The sequence below is a fragment of the Garra rufa genome, chromosome 2 (genome assembly GCF_049309525.1).
Source record: "Garra rufa chromosome 2, GarRuf1.0, whole genome shotgun sequence".
Classification (NCBI taxonomy): domain Eukaryota; kingdom Metazoa; phylum Chordata; class Actinopteri; order Cypriniformes; family Cyprinidae; genus Garra; species Garra rufa.
Genome location: NC_133362.1, coordinates 37518156 through 37533229, shown reverse-complemented (window position 1 = coordinate 37533229; position 15074 = coordinate 37518156). Strand labels below are relative to the sequence as shown.

At 33.2% G+C, this 15074-nt stretch overlaps 1 protein-coding gene across 1 annotated transcript in view; it reads right to left on the bottom strand.

Moving 5' to 3' along the window:
* thada (THADA armadillo repeat containing) overlaps positions 1-15074 on the bottom strand; it is a 195221-nt gene that overhangs the window by 48870 nt on the left and 131277 nt on the right. The window contains exons 34-36 of the mRNA XM_073834661.1: positions 7805-7877; positions 4726-4885; positions 4479-4601 (exon numbers count right to left, since the gene is read on the bottom strand). Coding sequence (XP_073690762.1) covers positions 4479-4601; positions 4726-4885; positions 7805-7877 — 356 coding nt within the window. The remainder of the gene's footprint in view (positions 1-4478; positions 4602-4725; positions 4886-7804; positions 7878-15074) is intronic.

Here is a 15074-nt window from a genome sequence, read left to right as displayed (position 1 = left end):
ATTGCACCAAATTAATATGTTAAATCAACAGGCCTAAATCACATAATATAATAATATATTATATAATATAATATGATAAAAAAAATACTGTTAATAAATTTAACACAATATTTTTTTTCTAAATTAACAGCACCAAATTAATATGTTAAATCAACAGGCCTAAATATAAATAATGTAATAGTACATAATATAATATCATATGATTGAAAAAAAAATAATGTTCATAAATTTAGAACATTATTTTTCCAAAATTAATTGCGCCAGAATAAGATGTTAAATCAACAGGCCTAAATGTAATATAACATAATAATTTGCAGTAAGCCAGTCACTAAACACACAATACACCCCAATATTTTATGATAATGACTGGCTGACAACAGTTACGACAATGATTACCACCTAATGTAATAATTATACAGTTTAACGATCACTCTACTAAAACAATTTTCAGAATACAGTAACTAACCAATCAGAATCATGTATTCCAGCGAGCCGTGTAACATGAGGTCATAAAAACTCCATGCATGACAATTTTAAATCGCATTCAGATCAATTGCTGCAGCTGTTACTGCTTGAAATTTCATGTCATCTCCCCAAAACCGGTAACATATTGTGGGTTGGTGACAAGAAAAGGCACAAAGAACTGTAAGACAAGACTTTCTCAGAATAATCCCCCACCCTGCTCTTGTTTTTCTTGCCCATGTGAAGCAGGATATCAGCGTGTCAGAGAATGTGGTAATGATGTGGTTTTGATGTGACTGATTTATGGGACAGAGGTGCTGCTTCTCTCTGCATCGCTGACCCACACACCTCCATTTCAAAGGCGCAGGGCTGCCGTTCACCGCCTCTCCTCCACACCTCTCCTCTGTCGCTCAGTCAGGCGAGGTCGTAAACAACGCTGACCTGACCTCCCCCCATCCCTCAGTAACACTCTTTAAAATAGCTCCCCTTCTAGTCATCCTCATCTGATTCTCCTGAGTGAGTGTTGCTGTATCTGTCCTGTGCAGGCCATGTCTGCATGATTTAAATTAATGTTTTGGGTTTAAGAGTTTATAAATATGCAGCTTGCATTTTCTTTAAAGTACTTACATTCATTTGAATGTGCAAATGTGTTGTATTTGAGCTGTAAAAGGTGTCTAAATCATTCTTTTAAGTGGTGAAAGTACTTTGAGGAACTTCTGGCATGTGGTACAGACATCAATCCTGTAAATGACTGAGCTTGTGCTCATGTAAACAGTCCCTTTCTAGTATTCTTGATATTACATGGTTTTGTGGCTATAGTTCATAAGCAGTGTGTCTGTGTACTTAGGTTGTGTTACTGTAACCATATACACTACCGCTCAAAAGTTTGGGATCAGTAAGACTTGTAATGATTTTTAAAGAAGTCTCTTATGCTCATCAAGGCTGCATTTATTTGAGCAAAAATACTGAAAAAAACCCTGTAATATTGCAAAATGTTTTTACAATATAAATTAATAGTTTTATTTTTAATATGCTGTAAAATACAATGTTTTCCTGTGATGCAAATAAAAAATGCATTTTTTATAATATAATACAATAATTAAAATAATTATGTATTGATAAACTATAATATAATATAATAAAAATGCATTTTTATAATAGAATTGAATAGAAAAATTGAATAATCATTTAAAACATTTTTTCCAAAAACAATTGAACCAAATTAACATGCAAAATCAACAGGGCTTAAAATATAAAATAATGTAATATAATATATTATAATATAACGTAATATAAAAATATAATGTATTAATAAATTTAACACATTATTTTTAATTGAATCTAAATTAATTGTACCAAATTAATATGTTAAATCAACAGCCATTAATAATATATATATATAATATAATATAATATAATAAAAAATGTTAATGCATTAATAAATAACACTAATAATAAACACTTATTATACTTATTATATTAATTATTCCTGACTTTACATAGTTTTGTGGCTATAGTTCATAAGCAGTGTGTCTGTGTACTTGGGTAAAAAACTAATATTGCAAAATGTTTTTACAATATAATTTAATGGTTTTATTTTAATATTCTTTAAAATATATTTTATTTTTGTGATGCAAAACTGAATTTTCAGCATCAATACTCAAGTCTTCAGAGTCGCATGATACTTCAGAAATCATGCTAATATGCTGATTTATTATCAGTATTGGAAACAATTGTGCTGCTTAATATTTTTAGAACCTGTGATACTTTTTTCAGGATTCTTTGATCAATAAAACGTTAAAAAGAACAGCATTTGAATGAAATGAATGAAATAATAACTTAAAATGTGACCCTGGACCACAAAACCAGACATAAGGGTACATTTTTTGAAATTGATATTTATATATCATCTGAAAGCTGAATAAATAAGCTGGTGTGTTAAGACAGGACACATAGTTGTATATTTGACCGAGATACAACTATTTGAAATGAGGAATCTGAGGGTGCAAAAAAATCTAAATATTGAAAAAAATGCCTTTAAAGTTGTCCAAATGAAGTTCTTAGCAATGCATATTATTAAACAAAAATTTTGATATATGATATTTTGATATATTTACAATAGGAAATATATGAAACATGATCTTTACTTAATATCCTAATTAGTTTTGGCATTAAAGAAAAAAATTGTTAATTTTAACCCATACAATGTATTGTTGGCTATTGCTACAAACATACTCGTGCTACTGTGGTCCAGGGTCACAAACATACTATTATTTACTCCAAGTAAATATTTTAGGCCAAAAGGCTTACAGGTTTGGCTGACAAAAAAAGTTTGGGAAAACCTCTGTGGTATTTAATTTTATGGCACAAACGCTGCCAACAGAGCTTCACCTCCCCTGAACCCAGAATGTTCTTTGTGCTTCCAGAATGTACTTTTGATGTGTACAGTCGTGGCCAGAAGTTTTGAGAATTACATAAATATTGGAAATTGGAAAAGTTGCTGCTTAAGTTTTTATAATAGCAATTTGCATATACTCCAGAATGTTATGAAGAGTGATCAGATGAATTGAATAGTCCTTCTTTGCCATGAAAATTAACTTAATCCCGAAAAACACTTTCTACTGCATTTCATTGCTGTCATTAAAGGACTTGCTGAGATCATTTCAGTAATCGTCTTGTTAACTCAGGTGAGAATGACGAGCACAAGGCTGGAGATCCTTATTTTAGGCTGATTGGGTTAGAATGGCAGACTTGACATGTTAAAAGGAGGGTGATGCTTGAAATCATTGTTCTTCCATTGTTAACCATGGTGACCTGCAAAGAAACGCATGCAGCCATCATTGCCTTGCATAAAATGGCTTCACAGGCAAGGATATTGTGGCTACTAAGATTGAACCTAAATCAACAATTTATAGGATCATCGAGAACTTCAAGGAAAGAGGTTCAATTCTTGTTAAGAAGGCTTCAGGGCGTCCAAGAAAGTCCAGCAAGCGCCAGGATTGTCTCCTAAAGAGGATTCAGCTGCGGGATCGGAGTGCCACCAGTGCAGAGCTTGCTCAGGAATGGCAGCAGGCAGGTGTGAGCGCATCAAAAGTGAGGCCAAGACTTTTGGAAGATGGCCTGGTGTCAAGAAGGGCAGCAAAGAAGCCACTTCTCTCCAAAAAAAACTAAAGAGACAAAAAGTATGGCGAATGTACTGCTGATGACTGGGGCAAAGTCATATTCTCCGATGAAGCTTCTTTCTGATTGTTTAAGGCATCTGGAAAAAGGCTTGTCCGGAGAAGAAAAGGTGAGCGCTACCATCAGTCCTGTGTCATGCCAACAGTAAAGCATCCTGAGACCATTCATGTGTGGGGTTGCTTCTCATCCAAGGGAGTGGGCTCACTCACAATTTTGCCCAAAAACACAGCCATGAATAAAGAATGGTACCAAAACACCCTCCAACAGCAACTTCTTTCAACAATCCAACAACAGTTTGGTGAAGAACAATGCATTTTCCAGCACGATGGAGCACCGTGCCATAAGGCAAAAGTGATAACTAAGTGGCTCGGGGACCAAAACGTTGACATTTTGGGTTCAAAACGTTGAAATTTTGGGTCCATGGCCTGGAAATTCCCCAGATCTTAATCCCATTGAGAACTTGTGGTCAATCCTCAAGAGGTGGGTGGACAAACAAAAACCCACTAATTCTTACAAACTCCAAGAAGTGATTATGAAAGAATGGGTTGCTATCAGTCAGGATTTGGCCCAGAAGTTGATTGAGAGCATGCCCAGTCGAATAGCAGAGGTCCTGAAAAAGAAGGGCCAACACTGCAAATACTGACTCTTTGCATAAATGTCATGTAATTGTCGATAAAAGCCTTTGAAACGTATGAAGTGCTTGTAATTATATTTCAGTACATCACAGAAACAACTGAAACAAAGATCTAAAAGCAGTTTAGCAGCAAACTTTGTGAAAACTAATATTTGTGTCATTCTCAAAACTTTTGGCCACGACTGTATGTGGATTTGTGTACCTGTGTTATGTAAATGGGCTGGTATGTAGCAGGTGAAGTCAGCTGCTCCGTCCCTGACGTCCTGATCTTCATCCTGTAATAATGTAAACAAGCTCTTCCATAGTGCCACAGTGGGTGTGATACCTGGAAAACACACACACACGCCCACACACACACACACACACACACACACACACACACACACACACAGTGTAAGCTTCAGTTCAGATTCCTGCATATTTGTTCTTGTCCACAGATGTCCACTCACCCAGAGGCAGGGCTGATGCCGTCAGTAAGGTGGGGACGGCCTTCACCAGCACCTCTGCTGACATGAGTTTGACTTCTGCAGGTTGTTCCTCACCGCAGCCCTGCACAACCAGCGCCCCCCATCTGCTCAGACAGACCACTGCAGCCTCACAGAGATCCTGCTGTAAGACACAAACACATTACTAAAGGAACATCAGGCACTTAGGGAAAAAAAGTAGTGTGGGGATACCTTGGTACAGTGATAAGATAGTAATGCTTTGAAAAGGTAATATAAACCATAGTAACGCACAATTATATTATATTATATGCACAATCACAATAGGCACAAACAATTTTTTAACATTAATTTTACTGTTTTGAGTCTACTTGCTTATGAATCAATTTATTTGTTGTTTAGGTCATGCAAATTGTTGGTTTGCATTCATTCAAATAGTAGAAAATGCAAAAACACTTCCTCTTTTGAATAAATCATTTAGTTCAATACTATCCAAATATTACTATATTGAATTTCCAGCAAAAATAACTTTATAATGAAACTGAAAATGTATTATCGTGATTGTGAACATGCTTTAAAAACACACTACTGTTCAAAAGCAAAAATACATTAAAACATGCATTAATATTGTAAAATAAAAAAGAAATAAAAAAATCTATTTTTCTATAAAATGTCATTTATTCCTGTGATTAAAAGCTGAAATCATGCAAATATGCCGATTTGCTGCTCTAGAAACATTTCTTATTATTATCATCAGCAATGAAAAGAGTTGTGCTGCTCAATATTTTTGCAGAAAATGTGAAACAAATAAATAGAAAGTTCAGAAGAACAGCAATTATTTAAAATTAAAAATAACTTTATAATGAAACTGAAAATATATTATTGTGATTGTAAACATGCTTTAAAAATCAAAAGCAAAAATACGTTAAAACATGCATTAATATTGTGACATTTTACAATCAATTTTTTTTTTCTAAAATGTAATTTATTCCTGTGATTCAAAGCTGAATTTTCAGCATCATTACTCCAGTCTTCAGTGTCACATGATCCTTCAGAAATCATGCAAATATGCCGATTTGCTGCTCTAGAACAATTTCTTATTATTATCATCATCATCAACGTTAAAAAGAGTTGTGCTGCTTAATATTTTTGTAGAAAATGTTTTTTTCAGGATTTTTTGATAAATAGAAAGTTCAGAAGAACAGTGTTTATTTAAAAAAAAAATAAAAGAATAATAAAACTGAGAATATATTATCGTGGTTGTGAACATGCTTTGAAAATACACTACTGGTCAAAAGCAAAAATACAATAAAACATGCATTAATATTGTGAAATATATTTTACAATTAAAAAAACATTTTCTACTTTTTGTTTTATAAAATGTTATTTATTCCTCTGAAGTAATGATGCTGAAAAATCAGCTTTAAATCAGTCTTCAGTGTCACATGATCCTTCAGAAATCATGCAAATATGCCTTTTTGCTGCATTAGAAACATTTCTTACTATCATAAATGTTGAAAAGTGTTGTGCTGCTCAATATTTTTCTAGAAAATGTAATTTCTCTCAGGATTTTTTGATAGACAGTTCAGAAGAACAGTGTTTATTTAAAATTAAAAATAACTTTATAATGAAACTGAAAATATATTTTAAAAGCAAAAATAGATTAAAAACACGCATTATATTTTAAAATATATTTCACAATTAAAAAAAACATCTATTTTTTCTATAAAATGTAATTTATTCCTGTGTTTATTTAAAATTAAAAATAACTTTATAATGAAGATAATAAAAACTATATTATCGTAGTTGTGAACATGCTTTGAAAAAACACTCCTGTTAAAAAGAAAAAATAGATTAAAAACATGCATTAATATTGTGAAATATATTTTACAATAATGAAAAAAAAATCAATTTTTCTATAAAATATTATTTATTCAAAGCTGAATTGTCAGCATCATTACTTCAGTGTCACATGATCCTTCAGAAACCATGCAAATATGCAGATTTTCCGCTCTAGAAACATTTCTTATTATTATCATCAGCTCTGAAAAGAGTTGTGCTGCTAAATATTTTTGTAGAAAATGTGAAAAATTTGATTTTTCTCAGGAGTTTTTGATGAATAGAAAGTTCAGAAGAACAGCGTTGATTTAAAATTAAAAATAACTTTATAATGAAACTGAAAATATATTATTGTGATTGTAAACTTGCTTTAAAAATAGACTACCGTTCAAAAGCAAAAATACATTAAAACAATGCATTAATATTGTGAAATATATTTTACAATAAAAAAAAAAAAACATTTTTTATTTTTCTATAAAATGTAATTTATTCCTGTAATTCAAAGCTGGATTTTCAGCATTATTACTCCAGTCTCAGTGTCACATGATCCTTCAGAAATCATATAAATATGCTGATTTTCTGCTCTAGAAAAATTTCTTATTATTATTATCATCAACGTTAAAAGTTGTGCTGCTCAGTATGTTTGTAGAAAATGTGATATGTTTTTATAAAGAACAGTGTCTATTTAAAATGAAAAGAAAATAAGATTTTTTTTTGTTAGATGTGAACAAATTTACTGACACCTTTGATAAAATTAAAGAATGTTTGCTGAATAAGCATTAGTTTTCCTTTTTTAATACTGACCACAAACTTTTGAACAGTGGTCATTGAAATCACATTGTCAACTAAGAAAAAAAAGTTCTTGGAAGCCATAATGCTCAGTCACCCCTTCCCCTCGTCACACCTAGCAGCTAAATGCCTAACGTCCTTTTACAAACATTTCAGTGACCTACAAACAACGTTAACAACTCTTAAAAACTTGTGTGAAATCAAACAGGTCAATATTTCCGGAGCCTGTGGTTAAGCTAAAGCACATATGCTCTTTTTTTCCAGGGATTTCCTTATTTGCAGTGAGATGTGGTGGAATGTTAAGCTGTTATAAGGTTAAGTATCTGTAATCTGCTCCGGTCTAGATAGAGAGCGATAGACTGTCCAGTTTAACTTGCTTAAGACTGTCTGGAAACTTCCAGCACAATGCTTCACTCTTTCCCTTTCTCGGTCTCCTGTTTCTTTTCTTCTGGCTTACCTGCGGCGTTGATTCGGCCAGGTGCAGCACCAGCTGAGATGTTAGGGAGAGAGCGGCACAGTAGAGCTCCACACTGAAACACACACGAGAACATTGCATACTTTAGTTTACTACCAAAAAATGGGAGCGCAAGGTGATGCAATAAAAACACAGGTAAAAATCAATGTGTCAATGTTGTTGTTGTTGTTGTTGTTCACGGCTCAAGTCTTGTTTTCCACACTAAACTGATTTTTCCATATAGTTGAACAGAAGACAAAATGACCTCCTTACTACACATTTTCTTTTATGCATTTCCATACATGCCACACAGGGACTTCTATGAATTTTGAATTTTATCTTGTTTTGAATTTCTATTTTGTGATAATAAAGGAATGACTTCCAGGAACATTTTGGAGGACAAAAAGAATTTCTGCAAGTGAGGTTTAAATCAAGGAAAGAATTAAAATATATTTTCATGTCTATTCAAGATCTACAGTTATAACAAGAAGGACACAAAACAAAGGACATAAAAAAACATTGATTGACTGAATAAAAAAGAAACGAACAAATGAATAAATGAGTGAACAAACAAACAAATGAATGAATGAAAGAATGAACAAACAAATGAACCAACACAAGAGCGAATAAATTAATAAATGAACCAACAAATGAATGAATGAAAGAACAAACAAATGAACCAACAAAAGAGCAAACAAATGAATGAATAAAAGAACGAACAAACAAATGAATAAACAAAAAAGAAAAAGAATAAACAAACATAAATAAATGAATGAACAAACAAACAAACAAACGAATGAATGAATGAACAAATGAACGAATGAATGAATGAACAAATGAATGAATGAATGAATGAATGAATGAATGAATGAATGAATGAATGAACAATGAAAGAATTAATGAACAATGAAAGAATAAATGAACAAATGAATGAATGAATGAATGAACAAATGAATGAATTGGTGAATGAATGAACAACTAAATGAATGAATGAATGAATGAATGAATGAATGAATGAATGAATGAATGAACAAATGAATGAATTGGTGAATGAATGGATGAATGAATGAATGAATGAACAAGTGAATGAATGAAAAATAAAATAATGAATTAACAAATTAATGAATGAATAAACAAATGAACCAACAAAAGAGTGAATAAATTAATAAATGAACCAACAAATGAATGAATGAAAGAACGAACAAACAAATGAATAAACAAAAAAGAAAGAAAGAATGAACAAACAAACAAATGAAAGAATGAACAAACAAATAAATGAATGAACAAACAAACAAACGAATGAATGAATGAACAAATGAACGAATGGGTGAATGAATGAATGAACAAATGAATGAATGAATGAATGAATAAATGAATGAATGGGTGAATGAATGAATGAACAAATGAATGAATGAATGAATGAACAAATGAATGAATTGGTGAATGAATGAATGAATGAACAAGTGAATGAATGAAAAATAAAATAATGAATTAACAAATTAATGAATGAATAAACAAATGAACCAACAAAAGAGTGAATAAATTAATAAATGAACCAACAAATGAATGAATGAAAGAACGAACAAACAAATTAATAAACAAAAAAGAAAGAAAGAATGAACAAACAAACAAATGAAAGAATGAACAAACAAATAAATGAATGAACAAACAAACAAATGAATGAATGAATGAACAAATGAACGAATGGGTGAATGAATGAATGAACAAATGAATGAATGAATGAATGAATGAACAAATGAATGAATTGGTGAATGAATGAATGAATGAATGAATAAATGAACAAATAAATGAAAGAATGAACAAATGAATGAATTGGGGAATGAATGAACAAATGAATGAATTGGTGAATGAATGAATGAACAAATTAATGAATGGGTGAATGAATGAAAAATAAAAGAATGAATTAACAAATTAATGAATGGGTGAATGAATGAATGAACGAACGAACAAAAACAAACAAGCGAATGAATGAGCAAACAATGAAATGAACAAATGGACAAACAAACAAATGAACAAACAAAATAATTACTGAACGAACAAATGAATGAACGAACAAAACAAATGAATGAACGAACAAAACAAATGAATGAACGAACAAAACAAATGAACAAATAAAACAAACGAATGAACAAACAAAAGAATTACTGAACGAACAAATGAATAAACGAACAAAACAAATGAACAAATAAAACAAACAAATGAACAAACAAAATAATTAATGAATGAACAAATGAATGAACTAACAAACAAAAACTAATGAACAAAGCAAACTAATAAGCGAACAAACAAACGAGAATGAATGAACGACTGAACAAAAACAAACAAGTGAATGAATGAATAAACAAATGAAAGAATGAGTGAACAAACAAGTAAACAAATAAGCAAAATCAAATGTATGAATGAACGAGCAAACAAATGAACACAAGTGAACAAATAAACAAAAACAAATGAATGAACAAACAAACGAATGAATGAGCGAATGAATGAAAGAACAAATGAAGGAATAAATGAACAAATGAATGAATGAGTGAGTGAATGAATGAACAAACAAACAAATGAATGAATGAAAGAACAAACAAACAAACAAAAACAAACGAATGAGCGAGCAAACAAACAAAAAAGGAATAAAAGACTAGCAAATGAATAAGTGAGTGAACAAATGAACAAAGGAATAAATGAACGAACAATAGAATGAGGTCCATGTACCTACGTATAATTGGTTTTCTCGTTTTTGTTTTCAAAACAAACAAACGAATAAATGATTGGTTTATGCAATATTTCCATTCTCTCGGGAACACAAAAACGAATTTCATTCATATTTTCAGTTTTGTTTTCATTACACGTCGTTCAAATGCAGATATTAAAAAGTCAACAAAACCAAATCGAAAAATTAAAGTTTTTTTTGAACAAAGCGCGTTTTAGTACACCGGAAGCTAAATATGAATGAAATTCGTTTGTTTGTTTTGAAAACAAAAACGAGAAAACCAATTATACGTAGGTACACGGACCGAATGAGTGAATAAATGAACAAATTAAACATGAATGAAGAAATGAACAAACGAATGAAAGAAATAACGAACGAACAAATGAACAAATAAACAAACAACCGAATGAACAAACTAAGGTACAAACAAACAAATGAACAAAACATGAATGAATGAATGAATGAATGGACAACAAATGAACAAATAAACAAATGAATGAAAGAAAGAACAAACAAACGAATGAACGAATTAAGGTACACACAAACAAATGAATTAAACTAGCAAATGAATGAGTTAATGAATGAACAAACTAACAAAAATGAATGAATGAGTGAACAAATGAACAAATAAACAAACAAACAAATGAATGAACAATATAATGAACAAACAAATGAAACAATGAAATAAACAAACAAATAAATCTTAGAAGACAGTTGGAAGCGCTACTTGCTGAAAATACCTTGTGAAACAAGCGAGTGAATGAACGAATGAAAGAACAAACAAACAAATGAACAAAAGAACGAAGAGTAAAAATCTAATCTAGCATGATATGGTTCCCACACTTTTCGACTAACAGAGATACCTGTTATTGTATATTCATATATTGAAACAATTATACTGATTATTACCTTTCTCTGCATTGTAAAAATTCTAACAAAAGAAAATCCTATTGCTTGTGTTACTTGACATTCCCCTGTAATTAACTGTGAAATTTACTAGCAATTTTTGAGGAAAACTTTCTCTACAGTTTTTTACATTATACACAAAAACTCATGTCAGATGTAGCCAACTAATTATTTTAGAGCAGAGAAAAAAAAATCATATTTACTATGGAAAGATTATTATTATAATGCTTTCCAGTCCTGGAAATAGCCATTTTACAATTTCCAGATTTTTTTGCAGTTTTTTCCATGACCATAAACACTGTCTGATCATAAAGGGACGACACACTGACACACACTTGAAAACGACCCCCAGGCCGTGTCCAGAGGGGCTGTTTTACTAACATGATCTCAGAACAGGTGTAATCCAGCATGTGTTATCCAACAGAACTCGGCTACCAAAATACACTGAGCAAATGTGCTATTACACAACACTGCAAGTGTCCAACTGCGTTACACAATCACACAGACACACACAGCAAGTATTATGATCTTGCTTAATCACAGGGCGACTGCTACAAAAGACACGTATCATGTCACACTGTACAAATAACAATACGCCGTGAAGCGTTTCACAACGTGAACTTAAGGGGAGAGATTGAAAGCGTATGAGCATCGCAGGGAGCGGGAGTCTTTGTAATGTAATACCGATGGCCTGTGTTCACCACTCACTGGGATGTGAAGGTGTCTGTTATTCTGAGGCCCCTACAGGCACCTAGGAGCCAAAAACAACAGTCCAACTGCACCTGCTGCCACATAAACACATATTAAGACATGCACACAACCTCCTAGCATGTACATACCCACAAATTATAGGGAATAACCCTATGTAAAGGTATACGAACACTCTCTCAATTGAAAGCACAGGTAGCTGTGACCCTTTAATGTGTAAATCAATCTCTCTCCCGCTCTGCCGTAGGTATGAAAGGGTGATTGATGTACACGGGCCGGCTGGCGACCACAGGTATGTGTGGTTTCTTTTGTAGTCGGAGCCCACATCTGAAGCCATTACGCTTCCCGCTAACAGCGCTAGCCACTCAACAGAGTACCTCTCGCCTCCCCAGAGGGATATCCACCACCCCAAACCACTGCTTCAACAATGAGGAGGTTTGTTGGAGTCCACAGCTGCTGAGAACATGCTTTGTTTTTAGGGTGCTGGTGCAATGGTGTATTAATCTTAAATCTGGTGTGCACAACTGGATATGCCAATGGAAAAATAACGTTTATCCTGACTGGCGAATTTCGATGGGCGAAATCCAGTTATTTTAATGGGAATCTACGCTTTTGAGATTTCTGTGACTTCTGTTTAAGGGATAGAGCACCCAAAAATGAAAATTCTGTCATTATTTACTCACCCTCATGTTGTGTCGAAGACTTTCGTTCATCTTCGGAACACAAATTAAGATATTTTTGATTAAATCCAAGAGCTTTCTGACTCTGCATAGACAGCAACACAAAGGGCACATTCAAGGCCCAGAACGGTAGTAAGAACATTGTTAAAATAGTCCATGTGATATCAATAGTTCAGCCGAAATGTTATAAAGCTACAAAAACAAAAATAACTTTATTCAACAATTGTTGGGTTCTGTGTCAGAATATGTCCGCACTACATTGATGTGTGGTACTATTGTGAACGTGCATCAAACACTGAAACGAAAGAGAAGAAATTGTTGAACAAAGTTGTTATTTTTGTTTACTTTGCGCACAAAAAGTCTTGTAACTTCATAATAAGGTTGAACCACTGATGTCATATTTTAATGATGTCTTTACTACCTCCCTGGTGAAAAAAAACCCAGCCAAAACCAGCCTAGGCTGGGTGGTTGGTTTTAGCTGGTCATAGCTGGCTGGCTAGCTGGTTTTAGAGGGGTTTTGGCCACTTTCCCAGCCTGGCCTAAAACCAGCTACTTCCAGCTTAAACCAGCTAAGACCAGCCAACCAACCTAGGCTGGTTTTAGCCGTTTTTTTCAGCAGGGCTTTCTGAGCCATAAAACGCTTCAGTTGCATTGCTGTCTATGCAGGGTCAGAAAGCTCTTGGATTTCATCAAAAATATCTTAATTTGTGTTCCAGAGATAATTTAAGGTCCTATGGGTTCGGAACGACAAAGTTTTTTTTTTTTTTTTTTTTTTTTTATTGACAGAATTTTTATTTTCAGGTGAACTAACCCTTTAAGGCGTGCTTTATATATCTACACTACTGACAATATCTTTTTTTTAGCATGTGAAATTTCACCAAAATTTGTCTAATGTGAAGGCTCCCCCTGTCTTCCATTGACTAATTGAATGCTGATATATAGGCAAAATAATACAGCTTAATAACAGCAAATGAGCTATACATATAATATTATGGTAGACTAAAACTATTTCTAAAATATTTTTTGAGATTTGAAAGGGCAAAAAATCTCCAGAAACAGTTTTACAAGTCCATTTACAACCCTAGGATTTGTCCCTAGAATGAAATGGTCTGTTATTGCCTTATTTGGAAGGTTCATGAATATTAATGAGGAGCTCAGCTCTGATTGGCTGTTTCACAGAGCTGCTCATCTCAATAGCTCGCACATGGAGGAAATATATATTTAATTACGGAGCTCTAGCCGCTTTTAATATGCGGTTTGTTGAATCGGCTGTTTTGAATCCGCAACTTTTTAGTCTCACTATTGTGATCGCATGTGCTCTGTGTAACGTTATACTGCAGCGACACAAGTGCTTACCACACAAGTTTTGATGCTTGTTAGTGATGCTCATTATCTGTAAATCATTCGCCATCATCAGCGCAGTTATTTCCCCATCATTCGCCATCATCAGCGTGGTCATCTCTCCTTTTATGTGGTAAGTGAAATTTTATGTACTGCAATATAACAGGCTACCGCTAGCATTAAGCGAACCATGTCAATTCAGTGGATCGCCTTATTTTACTGATGTACTGATGTTACTGATGATTGGGCGATGCAAATGTTGGGGGCGTAACTATTAACGATCGCGACTATTGCGTAATAGTCTGTGTTATGTTAGAATTTACCTATTTTTCAGTGGTCTTTAGCAAACACCAGAGTTATATAAGGAGGAGGAAATGGTGGTGTTTGAGACTCATGGTATGTCATGTCCATGTACTGAACTGTTAATTATTCAACAATGCCAAGGTAAAGACAGTTTTCCATTCTATGGCACCTTTAAAAGTTTCTAACACAAATGCATCAATTCGCTTCTGAAGGCCTTTATTAACTCCCCAGAGCTTCAAAATCTTGACCACCATTCACTGCCATTCACAAAGCTTGAAAGTGCTAGCACAATTTTAATAGAACTCCAATTGCATTTGTCTGAAAGAAGAAAGTCACATACACCTATAATAGCTTGAAGGTGAGTAAATCATGGGGTAATTTTCATTTTTGGATGAACTACCCCTTTGACCAACGTTTGTTTACAGGAGCATTTTAGAAAAGGAAAACCAGTCTCCTCTTGGCTTATATCGAAATCCTCAGACATTTTCCTTTACTAATCTTTGTTCTGAACTTCTAATTCGTGACCGTTGTTTTGTTTTGATCTCTCCAGGGCGCGTTTACGTTCGTCACTTCTGCACGGCGAATGCACAACTCCTACGTATTACGTCAT